This window comes from Silurus meridionalis, chromosome 19, assembly GCF_014805685.1.
Source record: "Silurus meridionalis isolate SWU-2019-XX chromosome 19, ASM1480568v1, whole genome shotgun sequence".
Taxonomy (NCBI): domain Eukaryota; kingdom Metazoa; phylum Chordata; class Actinopteri; order Siluriformes; family Siluridae; genus Silurus; species Silurus meridionalis.
Window position 1 is genome coordinate 7,978,199 of NC_060902.1, and position 20,244 is coordinate 7,998,442.

Genomic DNA, 20,244 nt, shown 5'->3' on the forward strand with positions numbered 1-20,244 from the left:
AGACCTTAAATATGTGCTCAAGTGTATTAAAAAATATATATTTACTGTATATGAATATTCTATTCATCACAATATAAAGCTCTCAAATCATGCAGATACAGGTGTCAGGACCCACAATGGGCAGCCCTCCATCTCTCACACACACACACACACACACACACGTACGTGATGCATTTTGATTCATGGGAGAGCCTGGCTCCGTCATGAGAAAATTACCTTATCAAAATGCCAACGTTTTCACATTTCATCAAATCGCACACCCGTAGGCCCTCTGCCTCAGATCTCAATTCCCATCTTCTTAATACAAAAGGTACTTATCTTTATCCCGTACAACCTAACACTAACACAGAGCTTCACTTAAAGAATGAAATGTATACGCTGTGTGCACAATTATTAGGCAAGTGATTATTTTGACCATATCATTTTATCCATAATTTCCAAGTCCAAGCTGTATAAACTTGAATGCTTATTGGATTTAATGCATATCAGGTGATGTGTATTTCTGTAACAAGGGAGGGTGTGGCCTAAGGAGATCAACACCCTATATCAAGGTGTGCATAATTATTAGGCAGATTCTTCTTCTCAGGAAAAATGGTCCAAAAGAGCGATTTAACTGACTCTGAAAAGTAAAAAATTGTAAACATGTCTTTCACAGGGATGCAGCACTCGTGAAATATCTAAGATATTGGGGCTTGATCACAGAACCTTCAAACATTTTGTAGCAAATAGTCAACAGGGTCGCAAGAAGCGTGTCCAGAAGAAAAGACGCAAATTACCCGCCAAAGATTTGAGAAGAATAAAACGAAGCTACCAGGAGCCACAACAAATTTTACCCGTTACACCGTGTACCAGACACACTCTTTCGGTAAAGCCTGTGTAAAGTTCATTAGTTTCAGTGTAGACAGTGTAGACACAGGTGCTTATACACAGGTGCGGCTTATTTATGTAAAATATTCGTAAAATTCAGTGGGTGCGCTTATATAAGGGGGCGCTTTATAGTCCGGAAATTACGGGTAAAATAAAAAAGCAAAGCATCAGTGCCACCTAGTGTTCAGTGACATGTGTTAAACATTACTAGGTTGGCTGCCCTAACTGAGCCATCAGGTCTTAACAATTCCCTGAAAGGTGTTTCATCCAGAATTCAATTTTAAATATTTACAGTTTCATAACTTCATGTTATAACTATGGTAAACTATGGTCTACCTTCTTGTACACAGGGGAGACGATCATGCCGAATCGCTCCGCTCTTTTTCTCATTTTCTTGACCTGAGGACCACAGAGGATGTAAATCATTCCTTAGAAAGTAATCAGTATTGCGCAAGTCCTAAGAGGCCATGCATTATAATATATTTTTCTTTCCAGTGATCTTGACAAACATTGTTTCCTCGTGATCAGTACTTGCATGTTTCCGTGTATGCGGCATAAGAGCATGTTTTAGAGACGCAGTGTCACGGATAACCATGCTTTAGAGGGTGCGTGGAAAACAACTGGTCATGTCAAGATCATAGGAAAATTTCGTAAAACAAAAAAGAAAAAAAAATATTATACCGTGCTAAAGTCAGGAGTACCTTAACCTCTAAACTTGGGGGTTATTAATATTTATAAATATTTCATTTTCAATGCTTACGTTTAATTGTCCATGTTTATGAGGGGTCCATTTTATACATTATTTTAAAAATGAATATGCTTTTTATATATTTATATATATATATATGTTATTAGCCTCCACCTGACTGAAGCTAAAGAAATACACCCGTTTTATTTAATTTGTAATAGTACAGCCTAAAGGTGCTAAACAGAAAAATTCTCTGTTAATTTCACACGTCCTGACCCTGTTGAGTTCGCTCATTTAAATTTAGCCCTTGATAACATTCTCCCTGATGAAGCATCTGAGCTCTTCAGGTATCAGGTTCTTCTAGAACACCTCAAATGTCTTATTGAGCCTGTAAGCCTTGGGCCCCCTGGAGGTCCAGCAGCAATCAGAACTCTACTTGGTTGGACATTTCAAGGCACGACACGCTTTCTGCAGCTACAGCCGAAGTTTACAAATGTTTGCATATCTCAATCACCCATCAAATAAAGAAATTGTCCCGGAACATAGAGAGACTTTGGTAAGGTGATTCTATTCCACAGGAATAAGAAAGTTTAACACCGTCAAAGTGATTTAAAACAATCTACGTAGTTTACCTACAGCTAAGAACTATGTGACAGCAGAACATCTCCTCTTCCGTAAAATATAACAAGACAGCTTTCCAGAGGAATACGAACAACTAAACTCTGGTAATCCCGTATCCACTACAAGTGGAATACTCACTTTAGCCCTAGAGTTCGACAAAGCCTGTCAGCTTATACGGGTCAGAGGACGCCTACGTCATGCCGAAGGCTTGGAACTCCAGAGGGTCTATTATCCTAGACCCTCATCATCGAGCCACCAAATTACTCATTCAAGACTAGGATAGTAAGCTGTTCAGCTCTTTACCTCAAGTAATATACTCTGCCAATGAATCCATAGGACGATGTAGATAGAGACAAAGTCAAGTTCTCACTGATCATTTTTGGTCGAGCTTCATGAGACACTACTTACCCAATCTCCAGCTATGACACAAATGGCATGCAGAGAGTAAAACCCTCACATTTGGGTCTGTTATGATTGTTGATCCCCAGCTTGCCCGAGCCTTTTGGTCGAACAGGAGGAGTGATAAGGACATTCCTTGGAACAAATGGACAAGTAAGGTCTGCAGAGGTCAACGTTAGGGGTCGATTATACACATTAATCCAACAGAGATAGCAGATGAGGACAACATCGAGATCAAACCGACAGCCTTTTACCTAAGATTTAGGAGCAAATATGTTGTGCATATTTGGGGGCGGCAGTCTAAGAAAGGATTCCCATTCAGTTGTATTTCTATGCTTCACCACTAGAGGCCAATATACAGTTTACCAAGCATGACAAGTTACCCATGAAGTCACAGTGCACCGTTTTCAATCAAGAGTTTAAAAAGGCCAGAACACTGAGCAGCAGCATGCATTCAGCATTACGCAACCTACCAAACAGCAACTAATAGAAGACAGCAAGAATCACCTCATATACGATCAATTCACTACCCAGTAAAGTTGAGCCAGTCAGAGACCGGGAGCCACATTTTTTTACTGCGTTACCGCAAAGAGTCACATCATACACATGGGCACACATGAACATTACTCATCCCTTCCTCTTACACACACAGACACAGACACACACACACACCTATGCTTAGCCAGATTTATTGTAAATGTCACACACCAACATAATGACAGAAATGGACTCCTACAGTTCTAAGACCACAGGACATTCATTTTCAACAATGAACATTGTGTGCACTGTCTCACACACAAACTCTTAGTTTAAACAAGTCCACAAACAAAAATATAATAATTTACAATAGCGTTTTCTTTTACTATGCATGTTACTTAGTGGGACTTTTGGCATTCCTTGCCTTGAACAATCCTCTTCAAATCTGCCTCGTATTCCATTGTTGCCACTCAAAGCAATTCTTTCACATGGGTGTCAGTCAGAACAGATCGATGCTTTGATTTCACGTGTTTCAAGGTAGAAAACACAGACTTTGTGTTTTTTTTTTTTTATGTGCGTGTTCACTTCGCTTAAGTATTTTCGTCAAATGCGCATGTGGGTGAGATGAATATACCGCAGGGGTGGGCAATTAATTTTTACAAGGGGCCACATGAGAAACCTGAATTGTGTCAGAGGGCCACAACAACGATAATATTTTAGGGATGCACCGAAATAAAAATTAAATTCAAAAGGCAATGAAATCCATAATTTTTTGTGTTATGCCTTTTGCCTTGGCACCATCACTGGAAAACTTTCCTGCCTTTTCAAAAACGTCCTCTACAGACGGAGTGCGCATGCTCGGATTGACTTCTTTTCTGCTCCGCGTTCTTCTCATATTTAGAATGGCAATCGGGATGTTTGGATTTCAGGTGATAAATTAAACCCGACTTGGAGAAACTCTTTGCAGATACACCCCCTCTTGAAATTTCAGCATTGCATGTTTTGCAAATCGCTATCTGCACACCGCAGACATGTTGGCTATTATCCAGATAACCGTCTGCTGGCTGCGCTTTTTTATTGCGTCATTACAATTGTGTTTCTGCAGTGTTGTTTCGGTGATTTAGGTATTTCGGCCGAATGTTTTCGGTGCATCCCTGTAATTTATGATTGGAATCACGTGGGCTGGACAGGGACGTGCAAAGGGCCGGATGTGGCCCTCGGGCCGTAATTTGCCCAGTTCTGATATACTGCAAAGTTTCCCAGTAGGGCAAGCTCATTTAAGTTTTAAAAATACCGTATTGAACTCAAGTGAAGCTAAAACGCACATTAAAAAACAAACAAACTTCGATATGAACGTAAGAGCCGCATGAAACCAGCCAAAGAGCCGCAAGCAGCTCGGAGCCACGGGTTTGCCACCCCTGCTGTACCGTGTTTTTACTGACACACTGGAGCGAGTACAATCCCCTGATCAGCAAACACCAGATAGTGAATAGTCCTTCAAAATAGATAGGAAAACTTCCTAACATTTGATCCTTTAAGTCAGATAGTAAAACTTCCTAACAACTGCAGTAATTATCGCCACTACAGAGTCATGCCTCCCTTGTTGGACGATCATGCATGATGTGTGCATATGCACACGGTAATATCCAGGTGTTTTTAGGCTGCATCTAATCATTCAGAAACGTGGAATTGAACAAATCCCAGACTAGAGTTTATATTGTTAATTTTTCTATTTTCTTGATGTTTCTTGATGTTTAAAGGGGGAGGGGCACATCACTTGTTAGAGAAAGCTTGCATTTTCTTATTTTAACCTTATATCATCTATATTATATTTATTTTCATTTTAATAAATTATAGCATAGATTAAGCACTGTATTTCTAACTTCATACCTACATTTGTTTTTGAAATGGCAGTGGTTCCTGTAAAACAGAAGCTCTTCGGGTTTGGAAGAATAATTCCACTTTAGATAAAGATTATTTTTAGGCTTCTAGAGATTTATTAATCTTTTCTAAATGCTACAAATAATTAGTTTGACAAAAAAAAAATACTTTTTGTAAATGAGCAAAAATATGCCTTGAGTGTCATGTTTAAGAAGGCTATTACAATTGAAGCTGTATTTTAAAAGCTTGGTTAAAAAAATCCCTCTGGTTTAGTGTATTAAACTGCTGATGTAGGAAATAGAACCTCAGAAGCCGATTCCGGAAGGTTGATGGTTTTCTTCCTTGCCTCCCTGAACAAAGGAATAAACAGAAAGATTAGTAGATTTAACATTAAACTACTTTCAGGCTTAAGAAGCTTAAAAGTAAACATAATATCTAAATGTCACTGATGCCAGCTTTTGTTTATTGTTTAATGAAAGGAACCTAAATCTTATCTATCTAGAAATGGCCAGTGTGGTTGCACATTTTCTTTCCAGAAAAACAGGGGGAGCTGCTAAATTTATTCTTCAAATGGCTTTGAGATAAGACTCCTGTTTGGTTGGAATGTTGTAGCCCAGATACACTGGCCATTTTTTTACGCACTTAACTGTACACCCTTATTCTAGCATAGCTCAAAGGAGGCTAAGCAGTTTGGCTAGCCAATATATTATAATTACTAGATTAGTTAGTTTGCTCACTGCTTGTCACAGTGACATAATAAAAATCATTACACACACTAAAGATACTAAAATGGGGTTCTATTAAAAATCGTAACGGAAAATAAAAAATACTTTTTTTACACCTTTAAGAAATAATCAATAAATCTCACGTGCTTTAAGGTTGAATAATCAAAAATTACTTGTCACTTACATGCATTTAAAAAAAATATTTATGTATTTATATTTATGTATTATGCACATGTAATAAGTGCACAGTACATGAAAATGAACCGTGTTTAACACTTTAAGAAAATGCAGATACAGCACCATCTGCTGGACAAAATTAGATTGTATAAAATTGGCATAAATAAAAAAATAACTATAACGGGAATCGCAAACGACGTGTTCTTGGTCTTGTTCAGGGAAATATACATACGGGTCAGGTGCAGGCGACTCCTTTGGAGCTTCAGGCTCGGGTGCAGGTGACTCCTTTGGAGCTTCTGGCTCGGGTGCAGGTGACTCTCTTGGTGCTGCTGCCTCCTAAACAAATTTTTTTTTCCTTTAACAAAGCTTTACTCAAGGACTGTGCGTAATTTAACTGAATGCTGAAGTTAAAACTACAAAATCTCCTGAAGGATTTTTTTTTGTTATTAACATTTCAAGATATGTTTATGTGCTCCCTATACAAGTACAGTTTTTGGCATTAATCCGTTCCAACCCTCAAAATGCCACCCCGTTTTTATGTTTCTTCTTCTTCTTCGGCTGTTCCCATTAGGGGTCGCCACAGCGGATCATCCGTCTCCATACCCCCCTGTCCTCTACATCTGCCTCTTTCACACCAACTACCTGCATGTCTTCCCTCACCACATCCATGAACCTCCTCCTTGGTCTTCCTCTTTTCCTCGTTCCTGGTGGCTCCATCCTCAGCCTTCTCCTACCGATATACCCCATGTCCCACCTCTGCACATGTCCAAACCATCTCAATCTCGCCTCCCTCACCTTGTTACCAAAACGTCCTACATGCACTGTCTCTCTAATAAACTCATTTCTAATCCTGTCCATCCTCGTCACTCCCAACGAAAACCTCAACATCTTCAGCTCTGCTACCTCCAGCTCCACCTCCTGTCTTTTACTCAATGCCACTGTCTCTAATCCATACAACATCGCAGGTCTAACCACAGTCCTATAAACTTTCCCTTTCATTCTTGCAGATACCCTACTATCACAAATCACTCCTGTCACTCTTCTCCATCCACTCCACCCTGCCTGCACTCTTTTCTTCACTTCTCTAACACACTCTCCATTAATTTGCACTGTTGACCCCAGGTACCTGAACTCCACCACCTTCTCCACCTCTTCTCACTGCAAATGCACCTGTCCACTGCCCTCCCTCTCATTCACACACATGTACTCTGTCTTACTACTACGGACTTTCATTCCCCTTCTCTCCAGCACGTACCTCCACCTCTCCAGGCTCTTCTTAACCTGCTCCCTACTCTCACCAAAAATCACAATATCATCCGCAAACATCATAGTCCATGGAGACTCCTGTCTGACCTCGTCCGTCAACCTGTCCATCACCACTGCAAACAGGAAAAAGCTCAGGGCCGATCCTTGATGCAGTCTAACCTTCACCTTGAACCAGTCTGTCTTTCCTACTGCACACTTCACTGCTGTCACACTGTCCTCATACATGTCCTGCACCACCCTCACATACTTCTCTGACACACCTGACTTCCTCATACAGTACCACAACTCCTCTCTCGGCAACTCTGTCTTATGTTTTCTCTAAATCCACAAATACACAATGCAATTCCTTCTGACCTTCTCTATACTTCAACATTCTCAAAGCAAATAAGGCATCTGTGGTGCTCTTTCTCAGCATGAAACCATACTGTTGCTCACAGATGGTCACCTCTTCTCTCAACCTGGCTTCCACTACTCTTTCCCATAACTTCATGGTGTGACTGATCAACTTAATTCCCCTGTAGTTACTGCAGGTCTGCACATCTCCCCTATGCTTAAAGATCGGTACCAGCACACTCCTTCTCCATTCCTTAGGCATCCTCTCACCTTCCAAAATCTTGTTGAACAATCTAGTTACTGCCATCTCTCCTAAACATCTCCATGCTTCTACTGGTATGTCATCTGGTCCAACCGACTTTCCACTCTTCATCCTCTTAATGGCTGCTCTCACTTCCTCTTTACTAATCCTATCCACTTCCTGCTTCACCAACTCCACATCATCCAATCTTCTCTCTCGCTCTCTCTCTCTCATTTTCCTCGTTCATCAGCTGCTCAAAATACTCCCTCAATCTTCTCAACACACTCTCCTCACTAGTCAACACATTTCCATCTCCCGCCTTTATTGCTCTAACTTGCAACACATCCTTCCCAGCTCGATCTCTCTGCCTGGCCAATCAGTACAAATCCTTTTCTCCTTCTCTAGTGTTCAACCTCTCATACAGCTCCTCGTATGCCTTTTCCTTTGCTTTCGCCACATCCCTCTTTACCTGCTGCCGTATCTCTTTGTACTCCTGCCTACTTTTCTCATCACCCTGTCGATCCCACTTCTGTTTTGTTAACCTCTTTCCTCTTATGCTTTCCTGCACTTCCTCATTTCACCACCACATCTCACTTCCTTTCTATTTCCAGATGTCACACCAAGTAAGTTTTCTAGCTGTCTCCCTCATCACTCCTGCAGTAGTTTCCCAATCATCCAGCACCTCTTCACCACCACCGAGCCCCTGTCTCACCTCTTTCCTGAATCTCACACTACAGTCTTCCTCCTTCACTTTCCACCATCTTATTCTTCTTTCAGTCCTCACTCTCCTCCTCTTCTTCTTCGCCTCCAAAACCATCCTACATACCACCATCCGATGCTGTCTAGCAACACTGTCCCCCATCAACACCTTACAGTCTCCAATCTTCTTCAGGTTGCATCTCCTACATAGAACATAATCCACCTGTGTGCACCTTCCTCCACTCTTATACGTCACCCAATGATCCTCCTTCTTCCTAAAATACGTATTCACCACTGCCATTTCCATCCTTTTAGCAAAATCTACCACCATCTACCCTTCCACATTCCACTCCTTTAGGCCATACCTACCCATAACCTCCTCATCACCTCTGTTTCCTACATGCCCATTTAAGTCTGCCCCAATCACCAATTGTTCATTTCTGGGTACACCATCCACCACTTTATCTAATTCACTCCAGAATCTTTCCTTCTCCGCCATCTCACAGCTGACTTGTGGAGCATAGGCACTGATGACATTTATCATCATCCCTTCAACTTCCACCTTCACGATCAACACCCTATCAGAAACTCTCTTCACCTTCACTACACTCTTACTGTACTCTTCCTTCAGAATTACCCCTACACCATTTCCTTTCTATCCACACCATAATAAAACAGTTTAAACCCACCTCCAATGTTTCCTGTTAGAGGCGATAAGCGGAGGTGGAGGAATAACTCGTTTTTTACTATCACTACTGTACACTTCGTATCCCTAAACTTATATTTTTTACTTTTTCTTCTTTGCTTATCTTAATTTTCGTCACAGTCTTCGCTTTCTGGCTTCGCTTCGGCATTTAGCAGCGGCGTTTCGAGCTCGTACATCAATTTTTTGCTCGCGTAACAAAGCAAAAAAATCGACTGAGTGACCGCTCGTATCTCGGAAAACTCTTACATTAATGCACTCGTAGGTCAGGGTACCACTGTATATGGCTTCCCTGGTGGTCGAGTGCTTAGGATGCGGCGATCTCACCGCTGCGGCCTGGGTTCGGTCCCCGGTCAGGAACCAACCCCAGCCATTAGGGTTGCACAAGCCAGTGCACTCTTAGTGCCGATCCCAAGCCCGGATAAATGGGAAGGGTTGCGTTAGGGCATCCAGCGTAAAAACATGTGCCAAACCGAACAGGCGGATCATGAATACGGATGATCCGCTGTGGAAACCCCTAATGGGAGAAGCCGAAAGAAAGTTATTATATGACTTACCACAGTAAACTCTTCTAGGACTTCATCCGCATTGACAACAACATCTGAAAATGTAACATTTAATAGTTAAATACTAAAAATGCTTATTTAAAAGATAAATAAAAAAATTTAAAAACAATTACAAAATGATAATGTTTACAGTCAGCAAAATGAACACACACAAGTGATTTTGAGGACAAATAAAAAAAGAAATGGTTTTTGCTTATTTGAATCATTTAAAACTTTAAAAATTAAATTAAATGCATTTTAACTACGTAAATCTTTGTGCTTGTATAGCTGACACTATCTTCATTCCCCTCATATGACAGAAAACATCTAAAGAATCCTAGTGTTCGGTAATTTTAGTTTTACTTAGTTTTTTATATGCACAGACTAAAAGGAGGTAACATACAGCGTAATGTACCAATTAAAACACTTTCAAACACATTTTATATCAACTTTGCTGACAATGCTACAGCTACAACATCTAATATTAACTTTATTATTACCTCGTGTTTAGACACACAATATCAAGTAGTCATTTATTCTTATATAAGCATTATAAAATTAATCTACAGTTAATAACATGACTTTCATTCAGCCAGTTGGTGTTTGAACTGGAGTGATAAAACTAAAAAGGCACAGGAGTTACTCTGCAACCAAACACAACCATCTCACATAGAAATAAACCTCCCGAATGTGAATTAAGATATAACATAAGAGATGCAGTTCCACACACATACATACCATCATCGATGTACGCCTGCAGCTGGGCAATCAGATCTCTCTACCCTTAATATCCAGTCCCAGGATAGCACATTCCTGCTTCAGCTCAGCTACTACAAACACCACCACAGATGCAAGAAAATATGTATTTCATCAAGCACAAATTTATGCAAAGCAACACACAACTACTACATGTGCTCCCTACAGATATTCATTTATTGTTATGATTAGTTTCATACAGAGTTGCTATTTAGAAATCTTTTACATTTGTTTAGGTTATGTTTTGAAAACTTAGTAATGACACTGTAGCAAAAAAAAAAAAAAAAAAAAAATCTAAACAGGACCATAACTACAAAAAAATAAATAAACAAGCATTACATTTTCTTTGGTTAATTTTGCAGTCTGTTATGGTTTGATAAGAATCAAACTTATTTATCTGCAGTCAAATCTGAATAAACAACCAAATTCTTATTCTTTTTGTTAATTTGCCAGGAAAATCCCTAAACGCAACATAATCTTGTACATGTACAGCCTTTTGACGTGACCTTTTGAAGGCACAGTTATGAACATTAATACACCTTGTGCTACATACAAATAGATTTTCAGATTTTATGACAGAAAAAAAAGGACTGTTTATCAGATAATGATGCTTTTAGGACCTTCTCTGATTCTCTGCCTTGAGTAAAGCTTATGGTTGTTACTGGGCAGTGAAATGCTTTTTAATGTGGCATGACTGCAATGCACTTGATTTACACTGAAGAAATGATTGTACATCTTATTTCACACCACTGTTCTATATAGGTTATTTATCTGTATCGTGCGCATGCGCAAAAACGTTAACACTGGCTTAAATAATACGGTTAACTAAATATTTTCGTAACGTTTTTATAAATCAGGAATAATACCAATGACGTTTAATTAAAACAAGCAAAACCAGTTAAAATATCTCTACAGTGTTTTGTCACTTTCAAGCTACTCGACAATTCCTGACGTTGTTATGATTCTATTTACATGCTTTTTTTTTTTTATAAAAACCATTAAAGTTACTGCGATTAAGAAAAGTATTAAATTCTATATTTAAAAAAAAAATAAAAGGGCGAATGGTCTCTCGTTAGCTATTTAGCAAGAAAGACACTGGTATTAGCCGTTTTTTACTTTGCTAACTTGCAAAAATTCATCCCACACCTTCAGACACAATAGGGATAAATAACTTTTATATTTTTAAGACTAGAACTAAAGACTTGAAATGTGCAGTGTTTGTTTAGTTACCTTCAACTAAAAAATTTAAGCAGCTCCATTGTTGCGATTTAGCTCAGCTGTGTAAATTAGCTGTGGCTTCTGGCTGGTATACCTGCGTTGATATCGCCACCTACAGGCCTCTTGGAGAATATATTTTCATTTAAAATGGATGGTTGCTTCCAACCGGGGACAGGGATTTCTAATTACATTAAGGCCACAATTTTAAGTCAGACGTCTCTTTTGGATTTTTTTTTTTGGTTCCAAAAAATCATCTTTATTATAAGAAATACACAAGTTTAGAGAGCTCAATTTTTGTCTGTTTTTTTCTATTCTGGTGGGGCGTCCCTATTTTGTCTTACCACCAACCACCTCGAGGTGTCTCTTAATTATCTACAGATTATCCAATTTATATGCAATTATAACTGTATAAAATTAACAATGAAGATTAAGTTCAGACTATAACTAAAGAGTTGTTTAACAGGGATACTTTAACTGCTTTTATTTATTTTTTTATTTTGCATCTCATTATTTCCCATTATCTCTTGTATTTGAATAGACCATTTCTAAGAATGTATACAGTAAAAAATCCTTACCCCACATCCTGTTTAACGCATATAATTATCTTCAATTCTGAGAGTCTGAAAAGTTCCACATTTTGGAATCTACAACACTCATGTTATATGACAAGCATGTTCATTTTCATTAACACCATTATGGTCTATGATAAATAATGATCTGGGCACACTGGAATCTATTTAAATTAAAACAGAACATGCATGTGATCAACCGTGTTGCAAGATATATTGCTATATAATATATCTATCAATATTAGGTAGAAGTAGGAGATATTTGATGTACAACCCTGATTAACAACCACCTAAAAAGTTTGAACATTTGAGCAATACCCACAAAAACAAGAATCTGTGAATCTTAATTCTCTTTAACATTTATTTGTCAGCAACTTTAAATAAAATATTTTTGAACCTGTTGCCTTCAACAAACATACGGGAAAAAAAAAAAAAAACATCCAATAAAGGCTTTTCACCATTACATTTTTCACTTCATGTAATCAATACGATTTTTAACATAACATTTGACTGCCTTCCAACCTCTCCCTTGAAGTGTTGCTGGGAATATTACAATGCACTTCATGCACTGGGCTTTACCAGGAACCTTGCCAGAACTGATGTAGTCCATCAGAGTCTTTTTTCACAGCCTGGATCTCCTCTGTAGACCACTTTCTTTGTGGGTTTTTTGAAGATCCTAAATAAAATAAAACTAATTACCGTAATTTCCGGACTATTAAGCGCACCCAAATATAAGCCACACATACTGAATTTGACAAAGATTTTTATTTTGAACATAAATAAGCCGCACCTGTCTATAAGCTGCAGGTGCCTACACTGAAACTGGTAGTAACTGTGATAAGTGACTCATAACACAGAGGCGTAGTTTACACGGGGGACGCGGGGGACATGTACCCCACACTTTTTTATAAAAAGTAAATCCTTCCCCCCCACTTTTTTCAGGGGCGCCGTTATGGGGGGGTGCAGAGTATGCCAGGCATATGGGCCTAAGAGAACGCTATCAACAATTAAAATTACATACACACATATATTTTAAATAATAACACTGTGGTGAAATAAAATAAATTCCCTGTAAATAAAATTAAACTATTGTTAAAGTGCTGCGTGACGCTCCTCAACCAGCACGCATGACGTTGACGCAAAATGTAACGATGGACCGAAAGAAGCATTTGTCTGGTACCCAAAAACGAAAACTCAAAAAAGTAAGGATGAAGAGGTAAAAAAAATAAAAAAAACTCTCTTACAAATTGGGTCTTTCCGAAAAATATATAAGGCCATCGTGTTTTTTTTAATAAGCTATTTCCAAGTGTTATAATAACAAGACTTATAATAACTGTTACAAGTTATTCCGTTCTGTATAAGCTTCCGGTGTTGTGCATCTTTTACGTTTTATATTTCTTTATTGCTACCGCCCAAATTAAATGTACTAATGTTTTACTGAAAATGGGTAGGAAAATATATTTCTCTGACGATGAGTGTTGAAAAAACAGCGAAAAAGACAATGAATTTAACGAAAGTTATTTTGTTTGTAGCTTACGGTGTTGTTTTGCACGTTTAAATGTGTTCTCTAATGGAATGTTTTACTGAAAGTAGGATGAAAATGTTTATTTATGTTTTGACTTAGAGAGTGTTTACTCATGAATAAAATTAAACACATGAGGTTTGTCTACAGACTGCATAAGTTAAAATGTGTTTAGAAGCTCGTTGTTATATTTAGTCGGTTGATATGTTACATTTCTCTTCCTTTATACATTTGTCTTTTTGAAAATGTTTTATTAAAAAATTTAAATAATTTTTATTCATTTATATTCATTATATCATTTATAATGTAAAATATTATGCAATAGCAAATTATTACATTTCTTTAACAATACAAATTATTTTATGATTAATTAATATATATATATATATATATGGGGGCCCCAAATTTTCTTGCATACCCCCCTTAAAACTGTTAATTGCGCCCCTCACTTTTTTAGTGTAGAGTGTGTGTTCGCGACATGTTGAGGTTTTAATGGAGCAAACATTCGGTTGCGATAAGCTCAAAGCGGCAACAAAAACCCGCTTCACTCCTTTTTTATAAAAAAGTCAAGCAGTGTAAGTTGGCATATGGTATCCGAATTGTGTTGCACAATGTTTAGTAACTGTGCCTGTTGCTCTTGTTGAATAATTAGCAAGTTTTAAAGGTTTTAAAGGATTATAAGGAAAAATAGCTGCTTGTACAAACGTTCACTTTTTTCTGTGTATTTTCCTTAAACTCTTTTATAACGTCTTTTGTTTTAACAAGTGTGTTATCAAAACCCTTTAAATAAGAATAAAGATAAAGTTGAAATGAGATTTTACAGCATGTTTAACTCTGTGTGTGACGGTATGTACACGGTGAGACGAGGACACGAATAGTAACATTAAAGATGTGATTTTAATAATAAGGAGCAGGTAAATCACACATACATACAACGTAGTAAAGACGATAACCGACACTGAGTGAAGACAGTGGTGATGAGTACAAATAGAGTCTAGGTGAACAGACAGGTGAAGACGGGAAACAAACATGGTGGATGACGGGGTGCAAAGGATGATGGGTAATGTAGTCCGGTAAATGAGGGTAGCTGACGGGGAACGTTACAGTATGCTGATAGGAACTGATCTTTATTTTATGGGGTGCGCTTTTATTATTACACTAATTTTACGTTTTGGCAGTTTTAAGTAGCTTTATGTATTGAGATATATGTTCGCTTTAACACTGTGTAAAAAGCTACTACTTTTAAACAAACCAGCCAGGAAGCTTAAAAGAAGTGACACTAAATGTTTATTTCATCTCATTATATAATTGATATCGGGTCTTGACATGTTTGTCAGTTGAGTTCAATACATATTTTCTTTCAATAGTTTGTTTTTAATTACTTGTTTTATGAAACATGGACTGTAGAATAGAACAAAATGAAGTATTATTTGAATGTGCAAGTCTCCATTACTGTGTGCCATGTACTGTGCATACACAAAATACAATGTAAAATATGTAAACAATATACTTTTAGTACCATTATAAGGACATCTTTGTACTTTATACTCAAAAAGGTACACATTACTACCTTAGAGTACCAATGTGTAACACTAGACATTTCGTCCCCCCCACTTTTGAAATGATGGCTACGCCCCTGTCATAACGTATCAGTAAAATACACAATATTTAGTTTGACTTTCATTGTTGTACAGTTTTAGACACATTTGTGCTAAAATGCTCGCTTGCATAGTTGTAAATCTGGCATATTTATATACACGTCACCTTTACATGGTCTTAAACACAAATTCCTGCACTGGGAATTGGTTATAATCAATTGGTTCCAATCATAAAATCCCTAAACAGAATGCACTTTCTTTACAAGTACAACATTCCCAGATGTTTTCAATATCAACATAGTTTTAACCTTAGATGGTTGATGACTTTTGTCTTGTCAAACTTCAGGAGTCGTCGTCTTTGATTTGTCTGTATAATAAAAAGCTCTTTCATCAAATGATTCAATAAGAACTAAATATCATTAAGCACTTAATTGTTTTCTTCCAGTAAAATTTTATCTCTAGCTTTCCCATCATTCCCTACATTAGCTAACTACATACCTGCAGAATTTGATGGTGTAGGTGAAGCATTGTTTTCTTTCTCGTTTTCAGAGTCTGATCCTTCACTGTCCATCAGTACTCTCTCTAGTAAACACGGCAACCACAGAGAAATGATTATAGCTAAATAAGTGGAGAATCATTTTTTAAAATGCTACATCCATCAAATAATCTATTACCAGTTTAATATCCTGTTAATCATAACATGGATTTTTTTTAAACATCTTTTTTCTTAAACATCTATTTACTCAGGCCTGTTTTACCTTGTGGATCAATTTGATGTCGTGTACTAAAAAGTCAGCAAGGTCATCCATTTAATTGTCTTTCAAATTAAGGACCTTGGACATAGTGGCCCTGTGCTTTCTAAGTCTAGTGAAGGATAACGCTTCAGGGTGTTCTGCTTCACAGCTTTGAGCAATCTGACGAATAATGTGTGATCCCCTGAAGTGACTGAGTGCTTGTGGTCGTCCAACCATGAACACGTTTTCATTGGGCACATCAAAGCTATTGCGAGTCTTTAAAAGTAACTCCACTGAGATCACGATATCAGGAGTAAGAACAACGGGGACTTTACATCCACGTTTGCCTTTTATCTCAATTCTCTGGAAGTGCTTACACCGTTTCTTTTCAAGGTCTGTCAGAGCGAGCGCTACATCTGGATGAGTCAGTGAGGTGTGCCTCAATGTAAAGGAACAGCTTGGATACCTCTCCTTCCCTTCTACAATTGAACAGAATCACAGTGTCACTTTTGCAACTTCTGCCCAGTGCTTGTTACTTGGATCTTTTTTCAGGTTTAGTTTGGCTCTCATTACTCTGTCAAGATACTGATACATCTTCAGCAAAGGGAAGAAGTTGGAGAGTTCCACTTTGCCTCGTTTAAATTTCGGAGGGCCTCGGATGAGACATGCACACACCATTTAGTTTCGCAAATTTGTTTGAAGGCTTGCACACTGCTAATGGTGTTCTTATCACCTGACATCATCCGGAGGGAGAGGAGGAAGACGTCTACAGAGACGGCAGGGAAAGGAGAAGTGAAGGAGTTGATACTTTAAATGTGGGTACAATGACTGGTAAAGGGAAAGAGGTAGCTGATATGATGGAGAGGAGAAAGGTAGATATGTCGTGTGTTCAGGAGACCAAGTGTAAAGGGAGTAAGGCCAAGAACATTGGAGGTGGGTTTAAACTGTTTTATTATGGTGTGGATAGAAAGAGAAATGGTGTAAGGGTGATTCTGAAGGAAGAGTACAGTAAGAGTGTAGCGGAGGTGAAGAGAATTTCTGTTAGGGTGATGAACATGAAGCTGGAAGTTATAGGGGTGACGATAAATGTCATCAGTGCTTATGCTCAACAAGTGGGTTGTGAGATGAAGGAAAAGGATTTTAATGGGCATGTAGGTGAAGGGAACAAAGGTGATGATTGGGTGATGGGTAGGTATGGCTTTAAGGAGAGGAATATGGAAGGGCAGATGTTGGTAGATTTTGCTAAAAGGATATAAATGGCAGTGGTGAACACTTTTTTTTAAGAAGAAGGAGGATCAGACGGGGACAGAGTGGAGGAAGGTGCACACAGGTGGACTATGTTCTATGTGGGAGATGCAACCTGAAGGAGATTGGAGACTGTCAGATGTTGGCAGGGGACAGTGTAGCTAGACAGCATCAGATGGTGGTCTGTAGGATGGTTTGGGAGGTAAAGAAGACGAGGAGGAGAGTGAAGACTGAAAGAAGAATACGATGGTGGAAAGTGCTGGATGATTGGGCAACTACTGCAGAGGTGATCAGGGAGATAGCTAGAAAGTTACATAGTGTGACATCTGGAAATAGAAAGGAAGAGAAATGTGGTGGTGGAATGAGGAAGTGCAGGAAAGCATAAGGAGAAAGAAGTTGGCAAAACAGAATTGGGATCGACAGAGTGATGAGAAAAGTAGGCAGGAGTACAAAGAGATGCTGCAGCAGGTGAAGAGGGATGTGGCGAAAGCCTAGGAAAAAGCATATGAGAGAGAAGCTGTATAAGAAAAGGATTTGTACCGATTGGCCAGGCAGAGAGACCGAGCTGGGAAGGATGTGCTGCAAGTTAGAGCAATAAAGAATGGAGATGGAAATGTGTTGACTAGCGAGGAGAGTGTGTTGAGAAGATGAAGGGAATATTTTGAGCAGCTGATGAATGGGGAAAATGAGAGAGAGAGAGCAAGAGAAAGAGAAGGTTGGATGGTGTGGAGTTAGTGAAGCAGGAAGTGGATAGGATTACTGAGGAGGAAGTGAGAGCAGCAATTAAGAGGATGAAGAGTGGAAAGTCGGTTGGACCAGATGACATACCAGTAGAAGCATGGAGATGAGATGTTTAGGTGAGATGGCAGTGGAGGATTTTGGAAGGTGAGAGGATGCCTGAGGAATGGTAAAGGAGTGTGCTGGTACCGATCTTTAAGAATAAAGGAGATGTGGAACGAGCGAGTCTCCATGGACTATGATGTTTGTGGATGATATTGTTATTTGTGGTGAGAGTAAGGAGCAGGGTGAGAAAAGCCTGGAGAGGTGGAGGTACGTGCTGGAGTAAAGGGGATTGAAAGTCAGTAGGAGTAAGACAGAGTACATGTGTGTGAATGAGAGGGAGGGCAGTAGAGTGGTGCGGTTGCAGGGAGAAGAGGTGGAGAAGGTGGTGGAGTTCAGGTACCTGGGGTCAACAGTTCAAAGTACTGGAGAGTGTGTTAGAGAAGTGAAGAAAAGTGTGCAGGGAGGGTGGAGTGGGTGGAGAAGAGTGGCAGGAGTGATTTGTGATAGGGTATCTGCAAGAGTGAAAGGAAACGTTTATAGGACTGTGGTGAGTCCTGCGATGCTGTATGGTTTACAGACAGAGGCATTGAGTAAAAGACAGGACATGGAGCTGGAGGTAGCAGAGCTGAAGATGTTGAGGTTTTCGTTGAAAGTGACGAGGATGGACAGGATTAGAAAGGAGTTTATTAGTGGGACAGCGCATGTAGGACGTTTTGGAGATGAGATTGAGATTGTTTGGACATGTGCAGAAGAGGGACATGGGGTATATCTGTAGAAGAATGCTGAGGATGGAGCCACCAGGAAGGAGGAAAAGAGGAAGACAGAGGAGGCGGTTTATGGATGTGGTGAGGGAAGACATGCGGGTAGTTGGGGTGAAAGGGGCAGATGTAGAGGACAGGGGGGTATGGAGATTGATGATCCTCTGTGGCGACCCCCAATGGGAAAAGATTGTCATCGCCTCACATTTAATAGTTTGCCATCTTCTTTATGTTGTGCCCTAGCTTCAGTGCTAAAGATGGTGTTTTGTAAGTGCTTGTCTCCTCATTCAAGCCAGCCACACTGAACTGCTTCCGCCATCCATTTTCTTCTTTAGCATCATGACCTTCACATTTGAATTAACAGGTGAAGATGATTCTCTGCTGTCATGTTTGTCAGATTAAGAAGTCTGTCCAGTGTCTGTGTTCAATGAAGAGGATTCGTTGGTTCCAATGCTCACCAGTAAACTAGAACATGCTACACGCCTTCTTTTACATTGTTGGGATCTTGATGTTTTTGAATCATCCCTACTTTTCTTATGCTCTTTGACTTTTCTTGCTAAATTTTCTTCCTCTGCTGAACTGCTACTGTCTGACTCTTCTTCTGTCTTTGGTATATACTCATCCTCACTAAACTCTGAACTTGACTGAGATTCTTCTGTTGCATATCCAAGCATTTTCCTGTTAAGCTGTGAATAAAATCTAAGCGTTAGAACTCAGAAGTCTCGATCCAAAATGCCAAGACAAACAAAATATTAAACCTGTAAATACCTGTCCAAAGTGAAACATTCAGGAGAAACAAGTAAAGGCAGAGAGGAGTGATACACAAAGCGAAGGTGTGTAATGTGGTATTTAGAAATGTTTCTGAAGGTTGGCAGATCTGAAAATGTACTGCAGTACAACGACTCAATTGCTTTTTGTCTTAATTAGTTTTAATATTGGAATTCTGCTGTATCTTTTTTTATTTTTTGTGTCCTTTGTCTTGACACTGGTCACTTTTCATATTAACAAGTAAAGATGTTCAAATAAACGTACGATTACACAGTCGATTGTTCTAAGCTTAGGTACACTTGGGTCCGGGTCTGGTGCGAGCTCAAGAATAACGGTATCATCACTTTTATCGGAGCACTGTTGTACTTCCTAAAAAATAATCAGAAAAATGGATTCAAAATCAAATTTTTAACTACAAAAAAGAAACAAATCAGATGTACTGTTTCACTGTACAGCACAGCAGATCTCATTAACACTAAGAAAGGCAGACTGCTACCAGAACTCCCTATCGTTTTTATTTAAACTGTAGTAGATCAACTGGCAGGGTATTGTGGGGAGTTCTGTGGCTCACTTTCTAGGGTGCATACTGGGCACTATGACCTGGGGTTAAATCTAACCCAGAGCTTCTACTACATTACCAGTTTGTGCTGACTGAAAAACACAAGCTTGAT

The 20,244-nt window shown here is 39.0% G+C and overlaps 1 protein-coding gene and 1 pseudogene across 5 annotated transcripts in view; one reads left to right on the forward strand and one right to left on the reverse strand.

The window, feature by feature from the left end:
- LOC124402558 (alpha carbonic anhydrase 8-like) overlaps positions 1–11,733 on the reverse strand; it is a 42,712-nt gene extending 30,979 nt beyond the window's left edge. The window contains exons 1-5 of one of the 5 annotated variants that reach the window (XR_006928743.1): positions 11,609–11,733; positions 10,361–10,452; positions 9,635–9,678; positions 6,068–6,171; positions 5,238–5,283 (exon numbers count right to left, since the gene is read on the reverse strand). Coding sequence is in view for 2 of the 5 variants with exons in the window: in XM_046875672.1 (XP_046731628.1) it covers positions 1,204–1,266; positions 5,238–5,283; positions 6,068–6,171; positions 10,361–10,366 (219 nt within the window). In the remaining 3 variants the exon portion in view is untranslated. Of the gene's footprint in view, positions 1–216; positions 378–1,203; positions 1,267–5,237; positions 5,284–6,067; positions 6,172–9,634; positions 9,679–10,360; positions 10,453–11,608 lie in introns of those variants that run through there. The other 4 variants (XM_046875672.1, XM_046875673.1, XR_006928744.1 and 1 more) reach the window with 4 other exon arrangements.
- LOC124402553 overlaps positions 1–20,244 on the forward strand; it is a 311,654-nt pseudogene that overhangs the window by 36,223 nt on the left and 255,187 nt on the right.